Source organism: Geotrypetes seraphini, chromosome 11, assembly GCF_902459505.1.
Source record: "Geotrypetes seraphini chromosome 11, aGeoSer1.1, whole genome shotgun sequence".
In the NCBI taxonomy this organism is placed as follows: Eukaryota; Metazoa; Chordata; class Amphibia; order Gymnophiona; family Dermophiidae; genus Geotrypetes; species Geotrypetes seraphini.
This window is the reverse complement of record NC_047094.1, coordinates 8,750,168-8,763,775: the sequence shown is the minus strand read 5'-3', so window position 1 is coordinate 8,763,775 and position 13,608 is coordinate 8,750,168. Positions and strand designations below refer to the sequence as shown.

The following is a 13,608-nucleotide window of genomic DNA, read 5'->3' as shown; positions in this document are numbered from 1 at the left end:
ATGGAATACATAGACTCCAGTCATTTTCCGAATGGCATAAGTGGACAGGTACATATTATACCTGACTCCTCAGGCAGCTTTATAAACAGCCCCAAACACTCCTACTCACATTTCATACCTAAATTATGGCATATAACATAGTAACATAACATAGTAGATGACGGCAGATAAAGACTCGAATGGTCCATCCAGTGTGCCCAACCTGATTCAATTTAAATTTTTTCTTTTTAGCTATTTCTGGGCAAGAATCCAAAGCTCTACCTGGTACTGTGCTTGGGTTCCAACTGCTGAAATCTCCATCAAAACCGACTCCAGCCCATCTAAACCCTCCCAGCCATTGAAGCCCTCTCCAATCCATCCTCCCCCAAACGGTCATATACAGACACAGACCGTGCAAGTCTGCCCAGTACTGGCCTTAGTTCAATATTTAATATTATTTTCTGATTCTAGATCCTCTGTGTTCATCCCACGCTTCTTTGATATCATCCCCTCATCCATCAGAATGCAGGATGGACTATGGAACTTCAGGAAGTCCATGAAATTCTTCCTCTTTATGAGACCAGCAACTTAAAAACCCACGCCTTAATGACTCAGTAGCTCCACTACTGACCCACTGATACTCAGTTGCTACTCTTACGTAACGTGAATGTTGTTGCCTACTGAAACTCAGATGTTATTTTAAACTATCAATATTTGTCATGAATATCATGTCTGGAACTATACTGTGTATGTACTCCTGTAACCCATTCCGGACTTCTTTGGGAGGACGGGCTTTTACTTCCTGAGATAATCTTTCCTGTGGCATTCTGAACAAATTGTAATCTGGAATGAAATTTATTTGGTAAACAAAAAAAATGATTCACAAAGTCATGAAGGACCCCAGACTAGCATCTCAAGGTTTCTAGGCCTCTCCCACCGTGGCTGATGTAAGGGTTCATGTGTGACCCATCAGAAAAAAAAAGCATTGAGTGGTGTGCAGGGTAAAGGGGATGGGATTTGATATACAGTTTTTTTCTGTGTGGTTTACATGGTGCAATGAAGTAAGTGACTTGACCAGTGGGAATTGAACCTACAACTTCAGGATACTGAAGCAGTTGCTCAGGCCACTATTACACTCCTGCAGAGGATGGAAATAAATCACAACTCTCTAAAAAGAACATTGGTGCCTGTCTTAGGTTCAGTAAAAAGCATTTGGATACCCTATGAAACTTCTAGAATAATGTTTTCTAGATGGATGAGCCGACAATCAAACTTTTCAGTCATAATAATAAATGTTTTCTTTACTGAAAACCAAATAGTGCATTTCAAAGCAAGAACTTCATCCTCACCCTAGTGATGGGATATCATGGTGTATGTATGGCATTAGAGCTTGGAAGACATATCATCATTGGTGGAACTATGAAGTCTAGTTTACACTAAAAAAGACCTCAGGAAAACATGAGCTAATGCTGAGCCGAAAGCGGATCACCCATCAAGATAACATCCCCAATGATTCAAATCGATTAGCACCTTAATAAAAGGACCCCTAAATGAAGACAAGCTTGTGTGCTTTGAATTGGTCAAGTCAATGTCCCAACTGAAAAGTCATGGCAGCCTTCCATTTATCTTGAATGTGTGTAAAAGCCTTGAATGTGTGTAAAAGCCTTGTTGACCTGCCTTAATCCTTATCTTGTGTAAACTGAAGTTTTCAATTTGCCTTCAGCTATTGTAAGAATTAATGTTTCTAAACTGATGTCATGTGTCATCTTTTGGATTTGTGGACTGCAGCCAGGGTCACCAGGCAAGAGCCAAGTTGGATTCAAAGGGAGAAGGAAAGTTTATGCCAGTAATTGCAGCAGGGATGGGTGATGATGTGGGACAGATATTACTAATGACATGTACAACAACCAGTGAGCCATACAATAAAATGCCAATTATCCAGATTGCTTTGAGGATCTCAGTTTATATTCGAGTTCCCCCCTACAAGAAAAGGCAGCATTTCAACTCCCTTCCTGAACAGACACCATAAACCACCTTCCCGGACCCAGAGGAAGGACCCCAGGCCTACCTTGATTCACCGGTGGCTAGCGGCGCATTAGTGCAGGAGCGATTTCCACTCGCTCCTACCCATGCTCTCTCAGTGATGAAAATGGCTGCCGCTGAGAGCATGGGCAGGAGCGAGTGGGAATCACTCTTGCCCAAACGCACCACTAGATCACCAGGGAAATAAGGAAGGCCTGGAGTCCTCTGGGTCCGGGAGGGAGGTTGGTTCTGGGAGAGAGGGGGAAACGCTGTCTTTTCTTGTAGGGGAGTGCTGATGGTATTTTTTCACATTATTAAAATCAAACCCAAAAAATGAATGAATGTTCAATCATCCGGATTTTCCATTATCCAGACTGCTCTCTGCCGAGGTTAGTCCAGATAATCGGCGTCCTACTGTATTTGGTTAACTTTAAAATATGATGATATTATATGCAGACTTAAGATTACCAGATTTTGGGCTACAAAACCCCAGACATATGGCCCTGCCCTATTCTGCCTCCGACCCAGCTCCGGTCCGCCTCAGCCCCGCTCCCACAAAGCCTCCTTTCCCAATGAGCCCGGCTACATCTGGAGGGCCTGGATCATGTGCGGATGCATGTGACATCATCCACGCATGCTCAGAGGCCCTCCAGATGTGGCCGGAGCTTGTCGGGGCTTTCCAAAACCCAGACAAACTACTAGGTTTTTGGAAAGTCCATCTGGGCACCTGGACAGTCCTCTCAAAAGAGGACATGCCCAGGTTTTCCTGGACATCTGATAACCCTAAGAGCATATAGTTGCATGTACCATACATTATGCTTCTCTTATGTGATGTACTTGGTAGTTGTGGCTGGGAAGGTGGGGCTCTAAGTGGTAGCTGGTCTAGGGCACACAAACTTGTGATCTGATCCTGTTGCAGGAAACATGCATTTGAACTTATTGCTGCTCAAGGAGGTTCCCACCAGTTAATAAAGGAAGAGTTCACACACAGGACACTTCCACAATAAAAAATAAAAATATATCCATTTGTATGAGCTACTTATAGGATGTTTATGCAATGATCTTGATTCTTGAGTTTAACGGGAAGAGTGTGGCACCCTGAGGTTGTGGGTTCAAACCCATACTGTTCCTTGTGACCCTGGGCAAGTCACTTAATCCCCCCATTGCCCCAGGTACATTAGATAGATTGTGAGCCCACCGGTACAGACAGGGAAAACTGCTTGAGTACCTGAATAAATGCATGTAAACTGGTCTGAGCTCCCCTGGGAGAACAGTATAGATAAATAAATAAAAATTATCAAAATATGATGTAGAGGGGAGGACTGTTGCCTTTCTCTTGTTCCAGCTGCCCACAAGCAGTGAGTTTTGAATGACTCATGGGGGCTACCACAAGAGTGGCAGGCCCTAAATGGGCTGAATCCTACCTTGACCATTAAAAGCAATAGAGGATTAAGACCACAAGGAACTGCCAGGGGATCTGAACCTGGGTTCTCTGTTCTGCTACCCTAGCCATTAGGCTACTTCCCGGTGGGTGGAGAGGACCTGGAAGTTAATAGGGGCTGGGGTGTAAGGCTGAAGATTCAAGCAGGTTTTCCACCACCTTTGATTGGTATCACCAGAACTTAGGTGCATATAACATGCCAGCTCTATGGCTGGTCCAAGTGCTTGTATAGGTTTGTTTTTTTTTAGTATCCCTGTTCCTTGCAGTTATAGAATTAACTCCTGCTGTTTACGCTGAGAGGGAGGGTCAGTCTCAGGAGCCTGCAATGAAAGGGTTAATGTGGGTGGGGAACGGCTGACAATTAATACAGCAGAGCAAAACGTGAAGTTGATTACTGCCGGTGGGCGGGCCAAACAAATGATGACGTAGAAGGTTACGCCTCCTCCCAGGAGGAAACGTTCTTTCTATCACGTATTTGGTGAGGGCCCAAATAATAGGTGTCGAAAAGACGCCTGTCTCACTTTTACTACCGTAGATGCCATCTTTTATACGAGCAGCAGCTAAACAGCGTCGTTCACAATTCACGTCGTCTCTCCAGCCAGCATTGAATACGACGCGAAGATAACGTCCCCTGAAAGGACCTCGTTTGTTTTTTAACGGTAGTACTACACGCGCAGGCATTTTGTCAGGCCGCTAGGTATCCGGAAGGCCCTCGCCTGCCCGACGTTCAACCTACCCTGCTTGTCTGATTGGTCATTTGCATGTTAGGTAGCGAACTCTCGCCCACCCTCCAATTGCGAAGGGAAATGTTTCGAACTTAAGTTTTTGCTTGACGGGGCGCCCGACCAATCGTTCGTGCGCGGGCTTTGCCGCTTGTGGTGGCTGCGAGCGGCGCGCGTGCGCGGCGCGGGCCTTGCCTGCCGAGATTTCCTCGAGTGACGTACTAACCGACTGGGGCTCGGGCTCGCGCTCGCCGGCGGGGGAGGGGAGCTCCATGAGGGCCGGGCCTCACGAGCCGCGGCCCCCCTCTCTTCGCCCTGGGCGGGATGGCGCGGCCCGGTAGCGGCTGAGCCCACCGCTGCCCCGACGACGATGGCGGCGAGCGGCGCCTACACGGACCTGCGCCAGAAGCTCGAGTCCATGATGGAGCAGGGCGCCGCCAAGCGCAAGCACTCGGACGACGAGCCCAGCGACTACGAGGAGCCGAAGGACGACGAGGCGCGCAAAGTCAAGCACGGCGTCCGCCAGCTGCGGCTCTTCGGGCCCGACGAGTGCGCGCGCATCGAGGCCAAGATCGACGAGGTGGTGTCTCGCGCCGAGAAGGGCCTGTACCGCGCGCGCACGGTGGACCGCGCGCCGCTGCGCAACAAGTACTTCTTCGGCGAGGGCTACACGTACGGCGCGCAGCTGCAGAAGCGCGGCCCGGGCCAGGAGCGCCTGTACCCGCGCGGCGCCGTCGACGCCATCCCCGACTGGGTGCACGAGCTGGTGATCCGCAAGCTGGTGCAGCAGCGGGTCATCCCCGAGGGCTTCGTCGACAGCGCCGTCATCAACGACTACCAGCCGGGCGGCTGCATCGTCTCGCACGTGGACCCCATCCACATCTTCGAGCGGCCCATCGTGTCCGTGTCGTTCTTCAGCGACTCGGCGCTCTGCTTCGGCTGCAAGTTCCAGTTCAAGCCCATCCGCGTGTCCGAGCCCGTCGTCTTCCTGCCCGTGCGGAGGGGCAGCGTCACGGTGCTCAGGTAAGAGGGAGGGAGGGAGGGAGCGAGGCCGCAAAAGATCTGTTAACATACAACCGAAGCGGTGCTCATGCCTGTTCGTTAGGGAAATCCTGAAAACCCCACTGGATTGCGGCCCTTCGGGACCGACTTGGACACCCCTGAGCTACTATGAGCTAGTCTATAGGGTTGTCTAGGGGTGGAGGATGCTAAAGTAAGTCCTGACTGCTACACGAGCCAAAAGAAATGTTTAGTGCAGGGGCGTCAAAAAGTCCCTTCTGGAGGGCCGAAAGCCAGTCGAGTTTTCAGGATTTCCCCAATGAATAGGCATGAGATCTATTAGCATACAACCAAAGCGGCGCTCATGCCTGTTCGTTGGGGAAATCCTGAAAACCCCACTGGATTGCGGCCCTTCGGCACCGACTTGGACACCCCTGAGCTACTATGAGCTAGTCTATAGGGTTGTCTAGGGGTGGAGGATGCTAAAGTAAGTCCTGACTGCTACACGAGCCAAAAGAAATGTTTAGTGCAGGGGCGTCAAAAAGTCCCTTCTGGAGGGCCGAAAGCCAGTCGAGTTTTCAGGATTTCCCCAATGAATAGGCATGAGATCTATTAGCATACAACCAAAGCGGTGCTCATGCCTGTTCGTTGGGGAAATCCTGAAAACCCGACTAGATTGCGGCCCTTCGGGACCGACTTGGACACCCCTGAGCTACTATGAGCTAGTCTATAGGGTTGTCTAGGGGTGGAGGATGCTAAAGTAAGTCCTGACTGCTACACGAGCCAAAAGAAATGTTTAGTGCAGGGGCGTCAAAAAGTCCCTTCTGGAGGGCCGAAAGCCAGTCGAGTTTTCAGGATTTCCCCAATGAATAGGCATGAGATCTATTAGCATACAACCAAAGCGGTGCTCATGCCTGTTCGTTGGGGAAATCCTGAAAACCCCACTGGATTGCGGCCCTTCGGCACCGACTTGGACACCCCTGAGCTACTATGAGCTAGTCTATAGGGTTGTCTAGGGGTGGAGGATGCTAAAGTAAGTCCTGACTGCTACACGAGCCAAAAGAAATGTTTAGTGCAGGGGCGTCAAAAAGTCCCTTCTGGAGGGCCGAAAGCCAGTCGAGTTTTCAGGATTTCCCCAATGAATAGGCATGAGATCTATTAGCATACAACCAAAGCGGTGCTCATGCCTGTTCGTTGGGGAAATCCTGAAAACCCGACTAGATTGCGGCCCTTCGGGACCGACTTGGACACCCCTGAGCTACTATGAGCTAGTCTATAGGGTTGTCTAGGGGTGGAGGATGCTAAAGTAAGTCCTGACTGCTACACGAGCCAAAAGAAATGTTTAGTGCAGGGGCGTCAAAAAGTCCCTTCTGGAGGGCCGAAAGCCAGTCGAGTTTTCAGGATTTCCCCAATGAATAGGCATGAGATCTATTAGCATACAACCAAAGCGGTGCTCATGCCTGTTCGTTGGGGAAATCCTGAAAACCCGACTAGATTGCGGCCCTTCGGGACCGACTTGGACACCCCTGAGCTACTATGAGCTAGTCTATAGGGTTGTCTAGGGGTGGAGGATGCTAAAGTAAGTCCTGACTGCTACACGAGCCAAAAGAAATGTTTAGTGCAGGGGCGTCAAAAAGTCCCTTCTGGAGGGCCGAAAGCCAGTCGAGTTTTCAGGATTTCCCCAATGAATAGGCATGAGATCTATTAGCATACAACCAAAGCGGAGCTCATGCCTGTTCGTTGGGGAAATCCTGAAAACCCCACTGGATTGCGGCCCTTCGGGACCGACTTGGACACCCCTGAGCTACTATGAGCTAGTCTATAGGGTTGTCTAGCACAAAAGCTTTGTGCGGTGGAGGATGCTAAAGAACAACAACTGTAACTAAAATAAGTCCTGACTGCTACACAAACCAAAAGAAATGCTTAGAGCAGGGGTGTCAAAGTCCCTCCTCGAGGGCCGCAATCCAGTTGGGTTTTCAGGATTTCCCCAATGAATATGCATGAGATCTATTAGCATACAATGAAAGCAGTGCATGCAAATAGATCTCATGCATATTCATTGGGGAAATCCTGAAAACCCAACTGGATTGCAGCCCTCCAAACTGCCTTCATTATACTATTTCAAAAAATGGTATTGCTATGTTTACAGGGTCATTCTGGGAGGGATGATGGTGTCTCAAGCAGAGGTGGGAAGAGGCCTAGGGACCAGAAAACTGACTGTTGAAGTGTGTCTGAAGCTCATTTTCAAAGTACTATAGAAACCTATCTGTCCACATACAATGCAAAAGTAACCAACAAAATTTTCTTGAGATAACAGCATGAGCAGATGACAAATTTAAAAAAAACAAACAAACAAACAAGGGCTCAGATATAAAAACATATAGTTCTTATTGAATAGAAGATTTTTAACAGGAAGAAAAAGTACTTTAATTTATAACATTTTATTGAAGGAATCAAATAAATATATAATAATAAGATACAAAGAGATATTCATTACAATTAAATTCACAATAATAATATTTCCATACATATTTTTATCATTCCTCCAAAATATATACCTAATCCATTCCTTTCTATACCCTCCTTATCCCTTCCCTTTCCCCCTACCCTTCTCCTCCTTCATTCTTTTTATTTCATTTATAACATTTTTAAAGAATTACCTTAGGTTGTTTTTTAATATTATTATAACTTTATAATAAATGAATTAAACAGAAATACAGTTCAAGTAATTTAACACATTAAAATCATCCTTCCTATTCCCCCCACCCTAGAATGAAAGGTGACATGAAATACCAAATATAAAGAACATTTACATAGCTTTAATAAAAGTACTTTAATGGTGATATCACCTTTTGAATTCATCTTCAAAACATCAAGAAAATATTTGAGGGTATTGCCTTGATTGGGAAAGTTAGTCTCCCAAAGATTCTGCAATATCAGACTTTATTTTCAGCCTGAACAGTAGTCAGAGGTTGTCCTGAACCAAGACTTTAAATAGGTAAGTCTTCTCTTATACCATTTACATGTTGATTCCAAACTTCCTAACTGCTGCAGAAAAAAGGGTAGTTTTGAAACAGAGCTGGCCAGTATCGACCATACCATTAACAGGGACTTGCTGAGATCCTCCAGTGTAACTGATCTTGCCTGCTGCTGTAGATCTCTAGATATTTGTGGTGATGGTACTAGGTCTGTCTTCAGAGTCCCATCCAGCATTCCTCTCCTGCTCTGATTCACTGATCCACTGTTTCGTAAATTAACACATACAGGAAATGACAGGCAAGCACTATTGTCATCAGCCTGTATCAGTCTTTTGTCATTGATAAAAGAGAAAGTATCTGTATTTTAGCTAACACTTTGTAGCATATATATATGTAACTTCTTTTTTTAATCTATAAGGAAGTATTTTTCAAATCTACCAAAATGTAAGCCAGTGGAATTTATAATTCTAAATTAGTGATTGAGAAATATTCTAGATTACCATTGGTGAATAACCTTCCTGGAATTTATTATACTTGACCAGCCTTAAGATCAGAGGGGTGTGAGTAATATTGTAAAACAGGAATTTTGTTTTGAATGTGACACTTCTTGCCTTTGGTAGACTGTTAGTAGTTTTTCTAAAAATTTAAAGCCACTTCAAAGAATAGAGGATGTTTGGAGACTAGAGAAACAAAATTTGGGTTTGATTTTTAGGTTTATCATCCAGATCCAAGAATTTAATGTATAATATGTTTTGTGGAGTAAGGAAAATAAGTCTAAGGAGAGCTTAGAATTTGATATAGATGTTATGTATATTTGCAAGGTCTGCTGATGGTGTACAAGATGTCATACTGCTCAGACCAGAGGTCTTTCAGGCTCGGCATACTAACGGTGACCAGTCCGTTTTGTGCCCCTCAAGTGTGGATGTACGTGATTGGCTTTTCAGTTATTTGGCTATAATCCTCTAATTTGTATGGACTTTTCCCTAGCAACAGCAGCAGATGAATCCAGAGACCAATGGGGATAGCTCACATCTACCAGCAGGCGGAGATAGAGAAACTGATTAACAGGTGGTCCTATTGGCTGGCACTCCTCCTGTTTATCTAGTATTCTCTATCTCCCACCAGGAAAAGGTCGCTATTCAACTAGCTCCTGAATTCTGGCTGTGGCTGGAACTTTATTTTCTCCTGTTGAGGTTTCTCTTCAGTGAGCTGGCAGTGCTATAGAGGTTACACTTGGGCCCCCCCTTGTCCCTGCCTCACCCTCCCTCCATATCAATATCCAGGATGCAGAAGATTACACTATTACTAACATGCACACTTTCCAGAGCGTACACAACCAAACAGAAAAGGCTGTACAGCTCCTTTTAACCAGGAACCAGTTACCTATTCTATCAAACCCATGGAGGATCACGCAATATGTGGCTGTTAGCCTCATCCCTGAAGCTCTCATTAACGATGTGAGCTTTGTCTGATACCTGTAAGGATGCTGTTGTTTTCCACGGGGCGGTAGATGCAGCATCTTGATTGAGTCTAGTACGTATTCACTTTAAAGGACATACGTATTTCGCTCATGTTGCATGGGGTTAGTACTGTTTTCATGGTTCCAATATATTCCTCTTTAAATTGTGAAACTTGATTTTTCCTAGGAGAATCTTCTTGCAGATCCTACAGTCTTATTCTGCCATTCCCTGACCTTCTGCACTTCATTCTGAGGGGATCTTGACTTCTTCCAATGACTGTTCAGGCTTTCTCATGAGGGAGAAGACACTATAATGTCAGGTCAGAGGGCTGTGAAGATTTTTCTGGATGCTTGTATCTTTGCATTCTCCTCAGGTTTTCCAGTTCGTTCTTGGAGTCTCTATGTTTTGTGTTTCCCTTTTCAGTGTTACTGGTCCTCAGGATGGTTCTTGTAGTTCTTCGGGAACTAAGGGACGTTGTTCCACTTACCGCATGGTGCCCGAGATAGGGGGCATTGGGCAGGCTGGATCCCATTCTGCTGAATTAGTTTCTCGGGGTTACACATTTCTGCAGACAACCTGGGAATATATTTACATTTTCTCTATGGACTCTGAATCGGCACTTGGTTTGCCTGCCTCTCTTGGAGCGGCGCTTTTGGTTTTGGCACATGCCATTTTGCCTACCCAAGGCTTCACGAACGTTTTAGGTGATGTGGGCGGTGGTACCGTTTTGGCGCTACCAGGCGATTCATCTAATTTCTTCTTGACTGCCTGCTTGATTCGGACAACTTCCAGTCGGGCCATTTGACTGACATGAAAAGGGTGATATCTTTTCCTCAGTTCTTTACACGTGCATCTTTGAATTTGCACAGCACTCTTTTCTCCTGTACTATTTATAGGTATATCGGGGTGATGTTTTTATTCATATAGGAGAGACATGTGTTTCTTTCCGGAGACTTTGGCGTGGAGTCTTGGTCTCAGATTGGTATTCTTCTTCGCTTACCATGACCAAGAGTATGGGATTCTGTACAGTTTCTGGGATCCATATTGCTGACTCCACTGGGGACTTCGGCTTGCTTTCCCCTTCTTACGCTACAGCAGTCGCTTTTGTTCCGGTGGTTCCAGGTATCTCAGGGCACCAATTATTTGATATGCTCCTCCTGCATCGCTCTGTATGATTTGGTGGCTCCGCGCGATTTCTCTTTTCAAGGCATGCCTCGGTCTTTGCTGGACTATCTCGTGACCACCGACCATCCCGGGCTGTCGGGTTGGGGGGCTCCGTGGCTTCCATCCTCAGCTCCTGGAGTCTGGTCTTCAGAGGCGACTCAGTACTTGTTCATTCTTCTGCTCTTGAGCAGGGTCAAGCTACCTTTCTGGAGCTTCAGATCATTCTTCCGGATTGCCGCTGAGGGTCCTTTTGGTCAGTATTAGGATGGGGGTATTTCTCTACTGCTTGGGCAGTAAGTGTTGTACTCATTGGCAGGTGAAGTTGTTCTGCTTCAGTGGGTGGACTCTCATCTTCGTCTTCTGTTGGCAGATCCTTTTATGGATCAGGATAAGAGTTTGGATAGACTTTCTCTCCGCGGAATCTGAGCATGGCCCATTTCTTGTATGTTACAGTGTACAGCGATGTGTACGCTCTGGAAAGTGTGCATGTTAGTAATAGTGTAATCTTCTGCATCCTGGATACTGAGATTTGTGGTTCAAGCGTTCTAGCTCTATTTATGGAAGTGAGATCTGCTTGACCTAGACCTCATGGCCTCGTCTCTCAATTCTAAGCTTCCTAACTTCTTCGGCGGGCCCAGGGAGTGGGAGTTAGAGGGGGTAGCTGCATGGCTCCTTTCTCACTTCTGCCTTCTCTTTTTCAGTGTTTTCCGATGGCTTGGATTTGCCACCTCGAGCTCGCTTTCCGGGCACAGTATTTGTAGAATCTCTCGATTGGCGGCGCCATTCTTACTTTGCGGATTTGATGAGTCTTTCAACAGCCGGACTAAGAAGTTTCCTGGTATCTCCAGCTTTGCTCGCCTAGGGTCCGTTCAACATGGATATTTGTACTACTTTAGTATTACGACCTAGTTTTTTGAAAAATCTTGGCTGACGTGTAAGGATTATGCGAAGCAGGTTGTTTCTTCTCTTATCCAGGTGCTACGGACGTCTTCTCCTGTGGCTTCTGCTTCCTTTTGGAGGTTTTTCCTTTCTTGGGTGCTTCTTAACGTTTGAACCACTCCAGAGTTCCTTTTTGGCACAGGTGTATTGCCGAGGGCTTAGCGTTCAATTCCCTTCAGCTTCTAGTGCCATTCTTAGCTTGTTACAAGGGCTAGGTATATTGCTCTTCGCTTACTTCTCAGCTTCATGTAGTTCAGGTCCTAAACAGAGTGCGGTATATTCATGCGCCTCTTAGAAAGCCCGGTTTGGAGTACAATCTTCACGTACTTCTTCTCAGTATACCGAAGGCTTCATTTCATCCTTGTCTTTTGGGACTCTAAAGGGCTGTGCCGTTGAACATGGGGTTTCTTGTGGCCATGGCTTCAGCTCTGCAGTTTTCTATGTTACAGGCCTTGTTCAACGGGGATTCCTATTTCTGATTTCCGAAATATGGGGTATCAGTTCGGATGGTACCATTATTTCTTTCTAGGGAGGTGTCATCCTTTCTTTTATGTCATGCTCGCTTTTCCTTCCTTCTTCCTGGGAGGGGAAATTGGGAGCAGTGCTTTTATTCACTGCATTTTTTTGATATGTACGTAGCGTTCTCTGTGAGCTTGGTTTCTTACGACTTTTAGTTGTTTATATCTCCTTTTTGCATTCTTCAAGGGATGCCTCAAACGTTTGGTGGCGTCCGAAGCCTACATCGCTCAATGGGTCCAGGAGGACATTCTTTATGCTTGCTTGCTGGCAGGGAAGCGGTTGGCGAAAGAACTTCATGACCATTCCGCTGGAGCGATGGCTACTTCTTGGGCTCGGCCCAGAGGTTTTTTTTCCTTGGAGGAGAGTTGTCTCGCGGGTAATTGGTCTTCCGAGCGTGCTTTCTCTCCCCATTTCTGCTTGGATGTGGGGGCGCATGCAGTAGGGGCGTTTTGTGCTTCGGTTGTTGCGGAGGCGGCTTTTGCTTCCCACCCAGATTGAGGATTGCTTTGCTACATCCCATTGGTCTCTGGATTCATCTGCTGCTGTTGCTAGGGAAGGAAAAATTATGTTCTTACCTGTTAATTTTCTTTCCCTTAGACGCAGCAGATGAATCCAGAGCCCCACCTTTCTGGATATTGTCTCTCGGTTTTTTCTTTTGCAACTTTCGCAGTTTGTTATTATGGCAGGTTGTTTTCTGTATTATTGCATTTTGAGATTTGTTATGGGAAAGAAGTTTTTTACATGCTATGCCTATTGCTGGTTACGTGTGCTTGGGCAAGGAGCTATACTGATGAGACAGGAGGAGTGCCAGCCAATAGGACCACCTGTTAATCAGTTTCTCTATCTCCGCCTGCTGGTAGATGTGATAGATGTGAGCTATCCCATTGGTCTCTGGATTCATCTGCTGCGTCTAAGGGAAAGAAAATTAACAGGTAAGAACATAATTTTTCCTTCCTCTAAGAATGTGTGCAAATATTCTCCTCCCAATCCAGTTTATGTGTTTCCCTGAAAATAAGCCTTACCCCGAAAATAAGCCCTAGCATGATTTTTGGGGGAAATAAGCCCTAGTCGTAAGCAGCTGCACTTCCCCTGAACCCCCGCTGACCATCCTTCTCTCCCAACTGTTCCCCGCTGACTGCAACCATAAATACCTTCCGGCAGAGGAGCGTCGGGCCAGCATTACTCGCAGGCTGCTTCGCGGCCTTCTCACTGGGGCCTTCTGTGTACTGATGACATCATCAGTAACGCGGCGGCGGTTGCTCAAGGGTTTTGCATCAGGGATGGGAGGGAAGGATTGAAGCTGGGCAAGGGTTCGGCTGCACAGGGTAATGGGAGAGATGGAGGGATAGAAAGATGCTGCAGAGGGAAGGCATAAGGGGATGCTA

The 13,608-nt window shown here is 46.4% G+C and overlaps 1 protein-coding gene across 1 annotated transcript in view; it reads left to right on the top strand.

Moving 5' to 3' along the window:
• Nucleotides 1-3,890: 3,890 nt before the first annotated feature.
• The window catches only part of ALKBH5 (alkB homolog 5, RNA demethylase), a 50,232-nt gene continuing 40,514 nt past the window's right edge, over nucleotides 3,891-13,608 (top strand). The window contains exon 1 of the mRNA XM_033963816.1: nucleotides 3,891-5,187. Within this exon, the coding sequence (XP_033819707.1) occupies nucleotides 4,535-5,187 (653 nt within the window). The 5' untranslated portion in view covers nucleotides 3,891-4,534. The remainder of the gene's footprint in view (nucleotides 5,188-13,608) is intronic.